The sequence below is a fragment of the Oncorhynchus clarkii genome, unplaced genomic scaffold (assembly GCF_045791955.1).
Source record: "Oncorhynchus clarkii lewisi isolate Uvic-CL-2024 unplaced genomic scaffold, UVic_Ocla_1.0 unplaced_contig_14094_pilon_pilon, whole genome shotgun sequence".
Classification (NCBI taxonomy): domain Eukaryota; kingdom Metazoa; phylum Chordata; class Actinopteri; order Salmoniformes; family Salmonidae; genus Oncorhynchus; species Oncorhynchus clarkii.
The window spans coordinates 22,501-41,879 of record NW_027257993.1 but is presented as its reverse complement, the minus strand read 5'-3'; the positions used below and the strand labels follow the sequence as shown (position 1 = coordinate 41,879).

At 42.7% G+C, this 19,379-nt stretch overlaps 2 protein-coding genes across 5 annotated transcripts in view; one reads left to right on the top strand and one right to left on the bottom strand.

Annotated features, from left to right (window-relative positions):
* LOC139394425 (chromosome transmission fidelity protein 18 homolog) overlaps positions 1 to 682 on the top strand; it is a 79,196-nt gene extending 78,514 nt beyond the window's left edge. Inside the window, exon 21 of one of the 3 annotated variants that reach the window (XR_011629822.1) lies at positions 258 to 344. Coding sequence is in view for 2 of the 3 variants with exons in the window: in XM_071142488.1 (XP_070998589.1) it covers positions 258 to 379 (122 nt within the window). In the remaining variant the exon portion in view is untranslated. Of the gene's footprint in view, positions 1 to 257 lie in introns of all 3 variants that reach the window. The other 2 variants (XM_071142488.1, XM_071142491.1) reach the window with 2 other exon arrangements.
* Positions 472 to 9,696, bottom strand: LOC139394426 (guanine nucleotide-binding protein G(I)/G(S)/G(O) subunit gamma-13-like). 2 transcript variants are annotated; one of them, XM_071142493.1, is made up of 3 exons: positions 9,357 to 9,696; positions 4,794 to 4,891; positions 472 to 1,342 (listed from the first exon to the last, which is right to left on the bottom strand). In XM_071142493.1, exons 2-3 carry the CDS (start codon positions 4,889 to 4,891, stop codon positions 1,237 to 1,239), a joined length of 204 nt encoding a protein of 67 aa, XP_070998594.1. In that variant the 5' UTR covers positions 9,357 to 9,696; the 3' UTR covers positions 472 to 1,236. The 2 variants fall into 2 exon arrangements, with proteins under 2 accessions (XP_070998594.1, XP_070998593.1); XM_071142492.1 differs by having other exon boundaries at positions 4,794 to 4,896; positions 9,357 to 9,695.
* Positions 9,697 to 19,379: the final 9,683 nt, after the last annotated feature.

Here is a 19,379-nt window from a genome sequence, read left to right as displayed (position 1 = left end):
CCAGACCTGAGGGTTAAAGGTCAGGGTTCATGTGTATCTCTGTCTCTCTCCAGACCTGAGGGTTAAAGGTCAGGGTTCATGTGTATCTCTGTCTCTCTCCAGACAAGGAGGGGACTGAACATGTTGTTAGATGTGAGAACCACTTTACAAAATAAAATGCATTATTATTCCCATTATTCCCATTCCAATATTGATCATATGTGTAGAGGCTATGTATCTGTGTGTGTTTTAACCGTAAACTGTCTGTCTGTCACTAGGTGAAGTGTGTGTGGAGGTTGCCATGGGGACAGCGGTTGGCAACAGTGACGTGTGGTTCCGCTTCAACGAGGGAGTGTCCAACGCCGTGCGACGCAACATCTACATCAGAGAACTGCTATAACTCACACACACCGTACACACACACACACCGTACACACACACACAGACTCCATCTCATACACGTTAGAATGTTAGTATATAAATTACCACGAGTCAATCTGTCAAACCACCTCTTTATTATGTTTGATTGACAGTGGAAACAAGCCAATAAAAACAGTGTATTCTGATTGACAGTGGAAACAAGCCAATAAAAACAGTGTATTCTGATTGACAGTGGAAACAAGCCAATAAAAACAGTGTATTCTGATTGACAGTGGAAACAAGACAATAAAAACAGTGTATTCTGATTGACAGTGGGAAAAAAGCCAATTAAAAGTGTGATTTATTTAACAACAAACTTATATCTCTTAACAAAGCTATGAGATGAGCTCTGCAAATCTACTTTCAATGTAGGACATGCTGCTCATAGGAAGGAAGGGGGCTACTTTCAGTGTAGGACATGCTGCTCATAGGAAGGGGTCTACTTTCAATGTAGGACATGCTGCTCATAGGAAGGAAGGGGGCTACTTTCAATGTAGGACATGCTGCTCATAGGAAGGGGTCTACTTTCAATGTAGGACATGCTGCTCATAGGAAGGAAGGGGGCTACTTTCAATGTAGGACATGCTGCTCATAGGAAGGGGGCTACTTTCAATGTAGGACATGCTGCTCATAGGAAGGGGGCTACTTGCAGCTAAAACCATAGACATGGATGTACAAATAAATAGGACGGGATAACCTGGTGTGTGTTTCTCAGTGTGTGTGTGTGTGTGTCTCTCAGTGTGTGTGTGTGTGTGTCTCAGTGTGTGTGTGTGTGTGTGTGTGGATCCGTGTGTGTGTGTCTCAATGTGTGTGTGTGTGGATCCGTGTGTGTGTCCGTTAGAGGATCACACATTTGCCTTTCTCCACCCAGGGGTTGGCCCTCATCAGCTCTGGGTTCAGGAATGGGTCGTCACACACACACCCCTCGATCCATTTCACCAGCCTGCCAAGAGAACACACACACCCTGTTAGACCACACCCCTCGATCCATTTCACCAGCCTGCCAAGAGAACACACACACCCTGTTAGACCACACCCCTCGATCCACCCGGCTGGCATTCAGTCCGATCTCAGGTTTAGGTTCTAGGTGTATTTAAAGGTTCTGATTGGGCCGACAGATTTTACCGTGAATGGGATCTCCCCGAACGCGGAAACATTTACCTTTAAAAACCCACGATGGGTTTGAATCCCGGACTTAGACAGGGTCGCTAGTTTGAATCCCGGACTTAGACAGGGTCGCTAGTTTGAATCCCGGACTTAGACAGGGTCGCTAGTTTGAATCCCGGACTTAGACAGGGTCGCTAGTTTGAATCCCGGACTTAGACAGGGTCGCTAGTTTGAATCCCGGACTTAGACAGGGTCGCTAGTTTGAATCCCGGACTTAGACAGGGTCGCTAGTTTGAATCCCGGACTTAGACAGGGTCGTTAGTTTTAATCCCGGACTTAGACAGGGTCGCTAGTTTGAATCCCGGACTTAGACAGGGTCGCTAGTTTGAATCCCGGACTTAGACAGGGTCGCTAGTTTGAATCCCGGACTTAGACAGGGTCGCTAGATTGAATCCCGGACTTAGACAGGGTCGCTAGATTGAATCCCGGACGTAGACAAGGTTGCTAGATTGAATCCTAGACTTAGATAAGGTTGCGAGATTGAATCCTAGATGAGACTTTTGTTTTACAACCTGACCTAACATTCCGAACTATTGACATTTCAATGTTTCTGACTGCTTTAAATATGTCAACCAAAGAGCAAGTGCAACAGCCTAGTGGTTAGAGCATTGGGCCAGTCAACGAAAGGTTTCTGGTTTGAATACCGGCGCGGACAAGCTGAAAAATATGTTGATGTGACCTTGAGCAAGGCACTTAACCATAATGATTTCCAGGGAGGGACATACAACTATGGCTGACCCTGTAAAACAACACATTTCACTAGACCTATCATACTACTATGACTGGAAGAGACCGGAAGGGCACCGGGGTAGAGACCGGAAGGGCACCGGGGTAGAGACCGGAAGGGCACCGGGGTAGAGACCGGAAGGGCACCGGGGTAGAGACCGGAAGGACACCGGGATAGAGACCGGAAGGACACCGGGGTAGAGACCGGAAGGACACTGGGGTAGAGACCGGAAGGGCACCGGGGTAGAGACCGGAAGGGCACCGGGATAGAGACCGGAAGGACACCGGGGTAGAGACCAGAAGGACACCGGGGTAGAGACCAGAAGGACACCGGGGTAGAGACCAGAAGGACACCGGGGTAGAGACCAGAAGGACACTGGGATAGAGACCAGAAGGACACCGGGGTAGAGACCAGAAGGACACCGGGGTAGAGACCAGAAGGACAGAGACCAGAAGGACAGAGACCAGAAGGACACTGAGAGAGAGACCAGAAGGCCACTGGGGTAGAGACCAGAAGGACACCGGGGTAGAGACCGGAAGGACACTGGGGTAGAGACCGGAAGGGCACCGGGGTAGAGACCGGAAGGGCACCGGGATAGAGACCGGAAGGACACCGGGGTAGAGACCAGAAGGACACCGGGGTAGAGACCAGAAGGACACCGGGGTAGAGACCAGAAGGACACTGGGGTAGAGACCGGAAGGGCACCGGGGTAGAGACCGGAAGGGCACCGGGATAGAGACCGGAAGGACACCGGGGTAGAGACCAGAAGGACACCGGGGTAGAGACCAGAAGGACACCGGGGTAGAGACCAGAAGGACACCGGGGTAGAGACCAGAAGGACACTGGGATAGAGACCAGAAGGACACCGGGGTAGAGACCAGAAGGACACCGGGGTAGAGACCAGAAGGACAGAGACCAGAAGGACAGAGACCAGAAGGACACTGAGAGAGAGACCAGAAGGCCACTGGGGTAGAGACCAGAAGGACACCGGGGTAGAGACCGGAAGGACACTGGGGTAGAGACCGGAAGGGCACCGGGGTAGAGACCGGAAGGGCACCGGGATAGAGACCGGAAGGACACCGGGGTAGAGACCAGAAGGACACCGGGGTAGAGACCAGAAGGACACCGGGGTAGAGACCAGAAGGACACCGGGGTAGAGACCAGAAGGACACTGGGATAGAGACCAGAAGGACACCGGGGTAGAGACCAGAAGGACACCGGGGTAGAGACCAGAAGGACAGAGACCAGAAGGACAGAGACCAGAAGGACACTGAGAGAGAGACCAGAAGGCCACTGGGGTAGAGACCAGAAGGACACCGGGGTAGAGACCGGAAGGACACTGGGGTAGAGACCGGAAGGGCACCGGGGTAGAGACCGGAAGGACACCGGGATAGAGACCGGAAGGACACCGGGGTAGAGACCAGAAGGACACCGGGGTAGAGACCAGAAGGACACCGGGGTAGAGACCAGAAGGACACCGGGGTAGAGACCAGAAGGACACTGGGATAGAGACCAGAAGGACACCGGGGTAGAGACCAGAAGGACACCGGGGTAGAGACCAGAAGGACAGAGACCAGAAGGACAGAGACCAGAAGGACACTGAGAGAGAGACCAGAAGGCCACTGGGATAGAGACCAGAAGGACACTGGGATAGAGACCAGAAGGACACTGGGATAGATACCAGAGGACACTGGGATAGAGACCAGAAGGACAGAGACCAGAAGGACACTGAGATAGAGACCAGAAGGACACTGGGAAAGATACCAGAGGACACTGGGATAGAGACCAGAAGGACAGAGACCAGAAGGACACTGAGATAGAGACCAGAAGGACACTGGGATAGATACCAGAGGACACTGGGATAGAGACCAGAAGGACAGAGACCAGAAGGACACTGAGATAGAGACCAGAAGGACACTGGGGTAGAGACCAGAAGGACACTGGGGTAGAGACCAGAAGGACACTGGGGTAGAGACCAGAAGGACACTGGGATAGAGACCAGAAGGACACTGGGATAGAGACCAGAAGGACACTGGGATAGAGACCTGAAGGACACTGGGATAGAGACCAGAAGGACACTGGGATAGAGACCAGAAGGACACTGGGATAGAGACCAGAAGGACACTGGGATAGAGACCAGAAGGACACTGGGATAGAGACCAGAAGGACACTGGGATAGAGACCAGAAGGACACTGGGATAGAGACCAGAAGGACACTGGGATAGAGACCTGAAGGACACTGGGATAGAGACCAGAAGGACACTGGGATAGAGACCAGAAGGACACTGTGGTAGAGACCAGAAGGACACTGTGATAGAGACCAGAAGGACACTGAGGTAGAGACCAGAAGGACACTGGGATAGAGACCAGAAGGACACTGGGATAGAGACCAGAAGGACACTGAGGTAGAGACCAGAAGGACACTGGGATAGAGACCTGAAGGACACTGGGATAGAGACCAGAAGGACACTGGGATAGAGACCTGAAGGACACTACCTACTCAGTAACCGTGATGGAGGATTTCTCTCTGTTGATGGCCAGCTGGTACTGAAGACTCTCCACCTCCCTCTTCATCTGGGGAAGATCCAAGTCCTCCATCTACACTAATGACATTATACACACATTACATAATACACACATTACATAGTACACACATTACATAATACACACATTACATTATACACACATTACATTATACACACAATGCATTATACACACATTACATAATACACACATTACATCATACACACATTACATCATATACACATTACATCATAAACACATTACATGATACACACATTACATGATACACACATTACATAGTACACACATTACATAATACACACATTACATTATACACACATTACATTATATACACATGACATAATACACACATTACATTATACACACATTACATAGTACACACATTACATAGTACACACATTACATAGTACACACATTACATTATACACACATTACATCATACACACATTACATCATATACACATTACATCATATACACATTACATGATACACACATTACATTATACACACATTACATAGTACACACATTACATTATACACACATTACATGATACACACATTACATGATACACACATTACATTATACACACATTACACACACATTACATTATACACACATTACATAGTACACACATTACATTATACACACATTACATTATACACACATTACATGATACACACATTACATGATACACACATTACATGATACACACATTACATTATACACACATTACATGATACACACATTACATGATACACACATTACATCATACACACATTACATCATACACACATTACATCATACACACATTACATCATATACACATTATACACACATGACATTATACACACATGACATTATACACACATTACATCATACACACATTACATCATACACACATTACATCATACACACATCACATTATACACACATTACATCATACACACATTACATCATACACACATTACATCATACACACATTACATTATACACACATTACATTACGTTATACACTCATTATACACACATTACGTTATACACTCATTATACACACATTACATCATACACGCATTACATTATACACACATTACATCATACACACATTACATTATACACACATTACGTCATACACACATTACATCATACACACATTACATCATACACACATTACATCATACACTCATTACATCATACACACATTACATTATACACACATTACATCATACACACATTACATTATACACACATTACATTATACACACATTACATCATACACACATTACATCATACACACATTACATCATACACACATTACATCAAACACACATTACATCATATACACATTATACACACATGACATTATACACGCATGACATTATACACACATTACATCATACACACATTACATCATACACACATTACATCATACACACATTACATCATATACACATTATACACACATTACATAGTACACACATTACATGATACACACATTACATTATACACACATTACACACACATTACATTATACACATTACATTATACACACATTACATAGTACACACATTACATTATACACACATTACATTATACACACATTACATTATACACACATTACATGATACACACATTACATCATACACACATTACATCATACACACATTACATCATATACACATTATACACACATGACATTATACACACATGACATTATACACACATGACATTATACACACATTACATCATACACACATTACATCATACACACATCACATTATACACACATTACATCATACACACATTACATCATACACATTACATCACACACACATTACATTATACACACATTACATTACGTTATACACTCATTATACACACATTACGTTATACACTCATTATACACACATTACATCATACACGCATTACATTATACACACATTACATCATACACACATTACATTATACACACATTACATCATACACACATTACATCATACACACATTACATCATACACACATTACATCATACACACTTTACATCATACACACATTACATCATACACTCATTACATTATACACACATTACATCATATACACATTACATTATACACACATTACATCATACACACATTACATTATACACACATTACATCATATACACATTATACACACATTACATGATACACACATTACATCATACACACATTACATTATACACACATTACATCATACACACATTACATTATACACACATTACATTATACACACATTACATTATACACACATTACATCATACACACATTACATAGTACACACATTACATCATACACACATTACATTATACACATTACATTATACACACATTACATCATACACACATTACATCATATACACATTACATCATACACACATTACATCATACACACATTACATCATACACACATTACATTATACACACATTACATCATACACACATTACATTATACACACATTACATCATACACACATTACATCATACACACATTACATCATTCACTCTGCTACCAGACATATCTATACATAGTCTACACTTTGCTACCAGACATATCTATACATAGTCTACACTCTCCTACCAGACATATCTACACTCTGCTACCAGACATATCTACACTCTGCTACTATACATAGTCTACACTCTCCTACCAGACATATCTACACTCTGCTACCAGACATATCTACACTCTCCTACCAGACATATCTATACATAGTCTACACTTTGCTACCAGACATATCTACACTCTCCTACCAGACATATCTATACATAGTCTACACTCTCCTACCAGACAAGTCTACACTCTCCTACCAGACATGTCTACACTCTCCTACCAGACAAGTCTACACTCTCCTACCAGACATGTCTACACTCTCCTACCAGACATGTCTACACTCTCCTACCAGACATATCTCCACTCTCCTACCAGACATATATACACTCTCCTTCCAGACATATCTACACTCTCCTTCCAGACATATCTACACTCTCCTACCAGACATTTCTACACTCTCCTACCAGACATATCTACACTCTCCTACCAGACATATCTATACATAGTCTGCTGTATGACCAGAATACCGTGTGTGTGTGTGAGAGAGAGAGAGACTCTGAATAACTGGGTCATGTCCCTTTTTGTTTAGGTAATTTAGCTGCACACCCCACCAGTAACAGATATATTATATAGAAATAGAGTAACAGATATATTATATAGATATAGAGTAACATAGATATATTATATAGATATAGAGTAACATCGATATATTATATAGATATAGAGTAACATAGATATATAGATATAGAGTAACATAGATATATTATATAGATATAGAGTAACATCGATATATTATATATATATTGAGTAACATAGATATATTATATAGATATAGAGTAACATAGATATATAGATATAGAGTAACATAGATATATTATATAGATATAGAGTAACATCGATATATTATATAGATATTGAGTAACATAGATATATTATATAGATATAGAGTAACATAGATATATAGATATAGAGTAACATAGATATATTATATAGCTCAGCTATGATCATTTATACATATAGACATTCAACACGAATACAGTATACTTTAATGATTAAATGTGGTCATGTATTTATATCCATCAACACTTATTACGAATACAGTTTACTCCTTATTTAAATGTACTTATATATTTATATAAGTCTATGATTGTGTTTATTTATAAAAAAAAATATATATAGTGTAAAATTATTATAGACGTCACTGATTCTCTGTTCTCCTGGTCTCCGCGCTCATCATCACTAGCTCCCGTTTTGACGGAAGAAAACAAGTCGTTCTGTTCTTCAGTTCCGGTAAACCCCCCCGGTTTTTACAGAGAACACAACGTTAAATCCCCCGGTTTTTACAGATAACGTTTAATTTAAAAGCTCATGTCGAGACAAAGCCAGAGAGCGTTAGAGTGATGCAGCTGTCTCCGTGTTTTCATCTGCCCTATTTAAATAAACCAATCATCTCCTCCTGCCTGAAATAACACATTATCTCGATCAACAAAGACAACAGCTGAACCTCGGGAGTTTATCCAGAGACTATAAAGGGCATCAATATCCAGAGATGGCATTATGCTGATTAAAAACCCTCAATAAATACACGTTATAAAACGGTATAACCGTTTCCGCTACTCTATAGCCTTAGCGTTTTCCCTTGTGAATGTTGTTCTGGAGGCAGATCTGCAGTGGTCACTAAGCACCGCCACAAAGTCATCAAATTTGATTTTACACCCTAACCACTGTTTAACCCTAATGCTTAACCTTATATTAAAGACTAAAAAATAAAATAAAAATGTTTTTATGAATTTGTACACTATAGCCAATGTTTACATTACAGCTGGCCTATCTAAAGCGATGTACATGATATACAGACCGAATGATGCTGCTACTAGACTATCAACATATTCATCACGGAAGGAGCGCGGGGGGATTCTGTGGTATTTCTTACCGTTTTACCGGAGACCTGGTGCTTCTAGTCGTGAGGTTCTGATCCAGATGATCTGTAGCCCTGGTTAGCCTTATGTTCCCAGACAGACGACACGCGATTTACCCCCCCTCAAACTACCGAAAACAGAAAACAGTACAGTGGAGGTAACGAGCTCTAATGGGAATTAGCAGTGGTTAGAGCGGAAAAATCAGGAACGCTTGAGCATCTCCCGGTAGACAGGACCGACTACAGCGCGAGAGAGATCAATCTGCTTCTATCGTCTGCCTGTGGAACTGCCTCACTCTCTCTATCCTCCTCCTCTATCAGACACTCCCTTTCTCCCTCTATCCTCTATCAGACACTCCCTTTCTCCCTCTATCCTCCTCCTCTATCAGACACTCCCTTTCTCCCTCTATCCTCCTCCTGTATCAGACACTCCCTTTCTCCCTCTATCCTCCTCCTCTATCAGACACTCCCTTTCTCCCTCTATCCTCCTCCTCTATCAGACACTCCCTTTCTCCCTCTATCATCCTCCTCTATCAGACACTCCCTTTCTCCCTCTATCCTCCTCCTCTATCAGACACTCCCTTTCTCCCTCTATCCTCCTCCTCTATCAGACACTCCCTTTCTCCCTCTATCATCCTCCTCTATCAGACACTCCCTTTCTCCCTCTATCCTCCTCCTCTATCAGACACTCCCTTTCTCCCTCTATCATCCTCCTCTATCAGACACTCCCTTTCTCCCTCTATCCTCCTCCTCTATCAGACACTCCCTTTCTCCCTCTATCCTCCTCTATCAGACACTCCCTTTCTCCCTCTATCCTCCTCCTCTATCAGACACTCCCTTTCTCCCTCTATCCTCCTCCTCTATCAGACACTCCCTTTCTCCCTCTATCCTCCTCCTCTATCAGACACTCCCTTTCTCCCTCTATCCTCCTCTATCAGACACTCCCTTTCTCCCTCTATCAGACACTCCCTTTCTCCCTCTATCCTCCTTCTCTATCAGACACTCCCTTTCTCCCTTTATCCTCCTCCATCAGACACTCCCTTTCTCCCTCTATCCTCCTCCTCTATCAGACACTCCCTTTCTCCCTCTATCCTCCTCCTCTATCAGACACTCCCTTTCTCCCTCTATCCTCCTCCTCTATCAGACACTCCCTTTCTCCCTCTATCCTCCTCCTCTATCAGACACTCCCTTTCTCCCTCTCTCCTCCTGTCTTCTGTCAGACCCCTGTTTTCCCTGGGAGAGATCAGTGGCGCCGCTATGTTTGGTAGTCAAACACGGAGGAGGAGGGAGGGAGGGGGGGAGCACCTGTATGGAAATCCCATCAGGCAAATGAAGCGACTGGCTGGAGTGGAGTGAAACCTGAACAGGCTGAAAGACCGACTCTCATCCCGCCATGACGTCAACAAGCTGCTATTTACCTTTCAAATATCAGACGGGAAGGAAGTAGGTCAAACAGACCGGACAGTTTGTACGCCAAACGGCACCATATTCTGTACGTTTTACAGAGGCAGCTCAAAATACCCATTTCAATGGTTAACTACACTGAACAAACAATATGCAATTAACATGCAACAATTCCAAAGATTTGACTGAGTTACAGTTCATAAGGAAATCAGTCAATTCAAATAAATTCATTAGGCCTTGATCTATGGATTTAACATGACTGGGAATACATTAGGTCCTGATCTATGGATTTAACATGACTGGGAATACATTAGGACTTAATCTATGGATTTAACATGACTGGGAATACATTAGGTCCTGATCTATGGATTTAACATGACTGGGAATACATTAGGCCTTGATCTATGGATTTAACATGACTGGGAATACAGAACACAACTCATTTTTCATTAGGACTTAATCTATGGATTTCACATGACTGGGAATACAGAACACAACTCATTTTTCATTAGGCCCTGATCTATGGATTTAACATGACTGGGAATACATTAGGACTTAATCTATGGATTTAACATGACTGGGAATACAGAACACAACTCATTTTTCATTAGGCCCTGATCTATGGATTTAACATGACTGGGAATACATTAGGCCCTGATCTATGGATTTAACATGACTGGGAATACATTAGGACTTAATCTATGGATTTAACATGACTGGGAATACATTAGGACTTAATCTATGGATTTAACATGACTGGGAATACATTAGGACTTAATCTATGGATTTAACATGACTGGGAATACATTAGGACTTAATCTATGGATTTCACATGACTGGGAATACAGAACACAACTCATTTTTCATTAGGTCCTGATCTATGGATTTCACATGACTGGGAATACATTAGGTCCTGATCTATGGATTTAACATGACTGGGAATACATTATGACTTAATCTATGGATTTCACATGACTGGGAATACAGAACACAACTCATTTTTCATTAGGCCCTGATCTATGGATTTCACATGACTGGGAATACATTAGGACCTGATCTATGGATTTAACATGACTGGGAATACATTAGGCCCTGATCTATGGATTTCACATGACTGGGAATACATTAGGACTTAATCTATGGATTTCACATGACTGGGAATACAGAACACAACTCATTTTATTTGTCACATGCGCTGAACACAGCTGGTGTAGAACCTCACCGTGAAATGCTACTTACAAGCCCATAACCAACAATGCAGTTTTAAGAAAATATAAACTAAAGTAAAAAATGTAATTAAGGAACAATAACAAGGCTGTATTCAGGGGCTACCGGTACCAGGTAGTAAGGAGGCTACATTTATTTAACCAGGCAAGTCAGTTAAGAACAAATTCTTATAATGACGCTGGGCCAATTGTGGGCCGCCCTGTGGGACTCCCGGCCAGATGTGATACAGCCTGGATCTAAACCAGGTAGTTCAGACCAAGAAGTATCACTGCGGTGAGATGCAGTGTCTTAGACCACAGTACCACTCGGGAGCCCTGTATACTGGGGTTACCCAGAGTCAATGTGCAGAGGTAAAGGTTAGTCAAGGTCATTTGTACATGTACAGAGCCTTCGGAAAGTATTCAGACCCCGCGACTTTTTCCACATTTTGTTACGTTACAGCCTTATTCTAAAATGTATTAAATAAATAAAAATCCTCATCAATCTACACACAATACCCCGTAATGACATCACAATACCCCATAATGACATCACAATACCCCATAATGACATCCCAATACCCCATAATGACATCCCAATACCCTATAATGACATCATAATACCCCATAATGACATCACAATACCCCATAATGACATCACAATACCCCATAATGACATCACAATACTAGATAATGACATCACAATACCCCATAATGACATCACAATACCCCTTAATGACATCACAATACCCCATAATGACAAAGAGAAAACAAGGTTTTAGAACATTTAGCAAATTTAGTAAAACATTTTAACAGAAAAACCTTATTTACATAAGTATTCAGACCCTTTGCTATGAGAATCGAAATTGAGTTCAGGTGCATCCTGTTTCTATTGATCATCCTTGAGATGTTCCTACAACTTGATTGGAGTCCACCGGTGCTAAATTCAATTGGTTGGACATGATTTAGAAAGACACACACCTGTCAATATAAGGTCCCACAGTTGACAGTGCATGTCAGAGCCATGAGGTTGAAGGAATTATTCGTAGAGCTCCGAGACAGGATTGTGTCGAGGCACAGATCTGGGGAAGGGTACCAAAACATTTCTGCAGTATTGAAGGTCCCCGAGAACACAGTGGCCTCCATCATTATTAAATGGAAGAAGTTTGGAACCACCAAGACTCTTCCTAGAGCTGGTTGCCCGGCCAAACTGAGCAATCGATGGAGAAGGGCTTTGGTCAGGGAGGTGACTAAGAACCAGATGACAGAGCTCTCAAGTTCCTCTGTGGAGATGGGAGAACCTACCAGAAGGACAACCATCTCTGCAGCACTCGGCTACCGAGTGCCACAGCGGTCTAAGGCACTGCATCTCAGTACTAGAGGCGTCACTACAGACACCCAGGTTTGAATCCAGGCTGTATCACAACCGGCCGTGATTGGAAGTCCCATAAGGGCGGAGCACAATTGGCCCAACGTTGTCAGGTTTTGCTCGGTGTCGTGCCGTCATTATAAATAATAATTTGTTCTTAACTGACTTGTTCAATGAAATAAAAATAATACAAAATGTTGAGATCCTGAGGCCCGTTCACGTGCCTTTCATCCTCCATGTTTCAAGGATCTGGACACAATTCCTGGAAGATGAATATGCTCTACTTCCTATTGAGCATGTTTGGGATGCTCTGGATCGACATGTAGGAGAGCGTGTTCCAGTTCCCCCATGACCAGACATGTCACCTATTGAGCATGTTGTTTTTATGCATCTGTAACCAAGCGGTACCAAGTCCAAAAGGCTCCTTAAAAGCTTCGCCATAAGACTGATGAACAATTAATCAAATGGCTACCCGGAGGGTTGAATAAAGAGATAGGAGACATGAGGGTTTAATAAAGAGATAGGAGACATGAGGGTTTAATAAAGAGATAGGAGACATGAGGGTTTAATAAAGAGATAGGAGACATGAGGGTTTAATAAAGAGATAGGAGACATGGAGACATGAGGGTTTAATAAAGAGATAGGAGACATGAGGGTTTAATAAAGAGATTGGAGACATGGAGACATGAGGGTTTAATAAAGAGAGAGGAGACATGAGGGTTTAATAAAGAGAGAGGAGACATGGAAACATGAGGGTTTAATAAAGAGATATGAGACATGAGGGTTTAATAAAGAGATAGGAGACATGGAAACATGAGGGTTTAATAAAGAGATAGGAGACATGAGGGTTTAATAAAGAGAGAGGAGACATGAGGGTTTAATAAAGAGATAGGAGACATGAGGGTTTAATAAAGAGATAGGAGACATGGAAACATGAGGGTTTAATAAAGAGATATGAGACATGAGGGTTTAATAAAGAGATATGAGACATGAGGGTTTAATAAAGAGATAGGAGACATGGAGACATGAGGGTTTAATAAAGAGATAGGAGACATGGAAACATGAGGGTTTAATAAAGAGATAGGAGACATGGAGACATGAGGGTTTAATAAAGAGATATGAGACATGAGGGTTTAATAAAGAGATAGGAGACATGGAAACATGAGGGTTTAATAAAGAGATTGGAGACATGGAGACATGAGGGTTTAATAAAGAGATAGAAGACATGGAGACATGAGGGTTTAATAAAGAGAGAGGAGACATGAGGGTTTAATAAAGAGAGAGGAGACATGGAGACATGAGGGTTTAATAAAGAGAGAGGAGACATGAGGGTTTAATAAAGAGATTGGAGACATGGAGACATGAGGGTTTAATAAAGAGAGAGGAGACATGAGGGTTTAATAAAGAGATTGGAGACATGAGGGTTTAATAAAGAGATAGGAGACATGAGGGTTTAATAAAGAGATAGGAGACATGAGGGTTTAATAAAGAGATTGGAGACATGGAGACATGAGGGTTTAATAAAGAGATAGGAGACATGAGGGTTTAATAAAGAGATAGGAGACATGGAGACATGAGGGTTTAATAAAGAGAGAGGAGACATGGAGACATGAGGGTTTAATAAAGAGATAGGAGACATGGAGACATGAGGGTTTAATAAAGAGAGTGGAGACATGAGGGTTTAATAAAGAGATAGGAGACATGGAGACATGAGGGTTTAATAAAGAGATAGGAGACATGGAGACATGAGGGTTTAATAAAGAGATAGGAGACATGAGGGTTTAATAAAGAGATAGGAGACATGGAGACATGAGGGTTTAATAAAGAGAGAGGAGACATGGAGACATGAGGGTTTAATAAAGAGATAGGAGACATGAGGGTTTAATAAAGAGATAGGAGACATGGAGACATGAGGGTTTAATAAAGAGATAGGAGACATGAGGGTTTAATAAAGAGATAGGAGACATGAGGGTTTAATAAAGAGATAGGAGACATGAGGGTTTAATAAAGAGAGAGGAGACATGGAAACATGAGGGTTTAATAAAGAGATTGGAGACATGAGGGTTTAATAAAGAGATAGGAGACATGGAGACATGAGGGTTTAATAAAGAGATAGGAGACATGGAGACATGAGGGTTTAATAAAGAGATAGGAGACATGAGGGTTTAATAAAGAGATAGGAGACATGGAGACATGAGGGTTTAATAAAGAGATAGGAGACATGAGGGTTTAATAAAGAGATAGGAGACATGGAAACATGAGGGTTTAATTAAGAGATTTGAGACATGGAGACATGAGGGTTTAATAAAGAGATTGGAGACATGAGGGTTTAATAAAGAGATAGGAGACATGGAGACATGAGGGTTTAATAAAGAGATAGGAGACATGGAGACATGAGGGTTTAATAAAGAGATAGGAGACATGGAGACATGAGGGTTTAATAAAGAGATTGGAGACATGAGGGTTTAATAAAGAGATTGGAGACATGAGGGTTTAATAAAGAGATTGGAGACATGAGGGTTTAATAAAGAGATTGGAGACATGAGGGTTTAATAAAGAGATTGGAGACATGAGGGTTTAATAAAGAGATTGGAGACATGAGGGTTTAATAAAGAGATAGGAGACATGAGGGTTTAATAAAGAGATAGGAGACATGAGGGTTTAATAAAGAGATAGGAGACATGAGGGTTTAATAAAGAGATAGGAGACATGAGGGTTTAATAAAGAGATAGGAGACATGAGGGTTTAATAAAACATTTATTCCGAGCACATCTGTACAGCAACGGATCAACACAGCCGATCCCAACACAGCCATATTACAACCTCAAATCAACCACTACTTTATTTAACCAACCATAACCTCAACACAGCAGATCCCATACAACATATTACAACCTCAAATCAACCACTACTTTATTTAACCAACCATAACCTCAACACAGCAGATCCCATACAACATATTACAACCTCAAATCAACCGCTACTTTATTTAACCAAGCATAACCTCAACGACATCAGCTCAACCTCCCACCATCTTCACTCCTCATTTATTCACAGCCACACTTTAAAACCTTTTCTTCCCAAAGAGCAGAAAAATACATGTCAATATAGTTATTAATCAGGATCGTCATCATCATTAACGTGAGGAAAACAGGATGACTCCTTTATGGATCAGGACGTATGGATTCTATATCATATCACTACTCCGGATACTATATCGGCTTTACGGGGTCAGGGCTACATTGTATGGGTTAGAGTTACATCGTATGGGTCAGGGCTACATTGTATGGGTTAGAGTTACATCGTATGGGTCAGGGCTACATTGTATGGGTTAGAGTTACATTGTATGGGTCAGTGCTACATTGTATGGGTTAGAGTTACATTGTATGGGTCAGGGCTACATTGTATGAGTTAGAGTTAAATTGTATGGGTCAGGGCTACATTGTATGGGTTAGAGTTACATTGTATGGGTCAGGGCTACATTGTATGGGTTAGAGTTACATTGTATGGGTTAGAGTTACATTGTATGGGTCAGGGGAACATTGTATGGGTTAGAGTTACATTGTATGGGTTAGAGCTACGTTGTATGGGTCAGGGTTACAATGTATGGGTCAGAGCTACATTGTATGGGCTAGAGTTATATTGTGTGGGTTAGAGTTACATTGTATGGGTCAGGGCTACATTGTATGGGTTAGAGTTACGTTGTATGGGTCAGGGCTACATTGTATGGGTTAGAGTTATACTGTATGGGAAAATCACATGACTTTAAAATAAAAACAAAGACTTTATAATTTATAGCAGATAAAACACAGCCAAGGCACAGAAAGATGAAGAGGAAAGAAGAGTGCTCAACAGACATAGCAGGGTCAGGGGTTAAGGGGGGTTGACATGACAACAAGAGAATACACTGCAGCAGGAGGAAGACTGGGCTGTGTTCAGCACGGAGCAACGTTCAGGAAAGTTCAGCAGGGTTATAACGTTCAGCAGCGTTAGAACTTTCAAGAACATTGAGCAAAGTTATAACAATCAGGGACGTTCAGCAGAGTTATAACGCTCAGAAACGTTCATCAGAGTTATAACGTTCAGGAACGTTCAGCAGAGTTATAACGCTCAGGAACGTTCAGTAGAGTTATAACGTTCAGGAACGTTCAGCAGAGTTATAATGTTCAGGAACGTTGAGAAGATTTATAACGTTCAGGAACGTTGAGCAGAGTTATAACGTTCAGGAACGTTCAGCATGAAGCAACGTTCCAGACATTCAACACAGAGCTACGTTCAGATTCAGCAGAGTTATAACGTTCAGGACATTCAGCACAAAGCTACGTTCAGGTTCAGCAGAGTTATAATGTTCAGGAACATTTAGCAGGGTTATAAAACGATCAAGAACGTTCAGCACCGAGCAACGTTTAGGAACATTTAGCAAGGTTACGTTCAACGCACCAGGACTCAGTACAGAGTTAACACACACTGGGGCATCAGTCTCAGACTGTGTTCCAAATGGACCCCTATTCCCCCATGTAGAGCACTACCCCTGGGGACACTACAGAGGGAATAGAGGGCACTACAGAGGGAATAGAAGGCACTACAGAGGGAATAGAGGGCACTACAGAGGGAATAGAGGGCACTACAGAGGGAATAGGGGGCACTACAGAGGGAATAGGGGACACTACAGAGGGAATAGAGGGCACTACAGAGGGAATAGGGGGCACTACAGAGGGAATAGGGGGCACTACAGAGGGAATAGAGGGCACTACAGAGGGAATAGGGGGCCATTTAGGACCCATTCTGAGACTCAGCATAAGGGCTCATACAGCATAGAGGCAGTTAGATATTTTATATTTTAGACTTTAAAAATCACCACATGGATGACAGGGTTAACACTGGACCCACCCGGAGTTCAACCTCCCCTTTGTCGTCCATTGAACACCGTGACTGTTGATGAGGGGGGAGTTTCACCACATGGACTGACAGGGGACAACACAGGAACCTGTCCAGAGTTCAACCTCCCTTTCTAGTGCACTACTTTAGACCACAGCCCTGTGGGCTAGGAGGCAGACGCAGGGGATAGGGTGTTACATCTGGGACAGATTCTCTCATGGTTCTAGAACTAGAATACTACCGGCAGGATTCTGTCCCGGGTCACCGGTGCAGCAGGAAGATTCCATACCGAGAGAGAGTGGAGACTCCCTCCAGTAACTAAACGTCCTCTCACTGTCAACTGGGTTTATTTTCAGCAAACTTAACACGTGTAAATATTTATATGAACGTAACAAGATTCAACAACTGAGACATAAACTGAACAAGTTCCACAGACATGTGACTAACAGAAATGGAATAATGTGTCCCTGAACAAAGGGGGGGGTCAAAATCAAAAGTAACAGTCAGTATCTGGTGTGGCCACCAGCTGCATTAAGTACTGCAGTGCATCTCCTCCTCATGGACTGCACCAGATTTGCCAGTTCTTGCTGTGAGATGTTACCCCACTATTCCACCAAGGCACCTGCAAGTTCCCAGACATTTTTGGGCGGAATGGCCCTAGCCCTCACCCTCCGATCCAACGGGTCCCAGACATGCTCAATGGGATTGAGATCGGGGCTTTTCGCTGGCCACGGCAGAACACTGACATTCCTGTCTTGCAGGAAATCATGCACAGAACGAGCAGTATTGCTGGTGGCATTGTCATGCTGGAGGGTCATGTCAGGATGAGCCTGCAGGAAGGGTACCACATGAGGGAGGAGGATGTCTTCCCTGTAACGCACAGCGTTAAGATTACCTGCAATGACAACAAGCTCAGTCCGATGATGCTGTGACACACCGCCCCAGACTATGACGAACCCTCCACCTCCAAATCGATCCCGCTCCAGAGTACAGGCCTCGGTGCAATGCTCATTCCTTCGAAAATACACGCGAATCCGACTATCACCCCTGGTGAGACAAAACCGTGACTCGTCAGTTGAAGAGCCTGCCTTACAACAGGCCTACAAGTCCTCAGTCAAGCCTCTCTCAGCCTATTGCGGACAGTCTGAGCACTGATGGGGGGATTGTGCGTTCCTGGTGTAA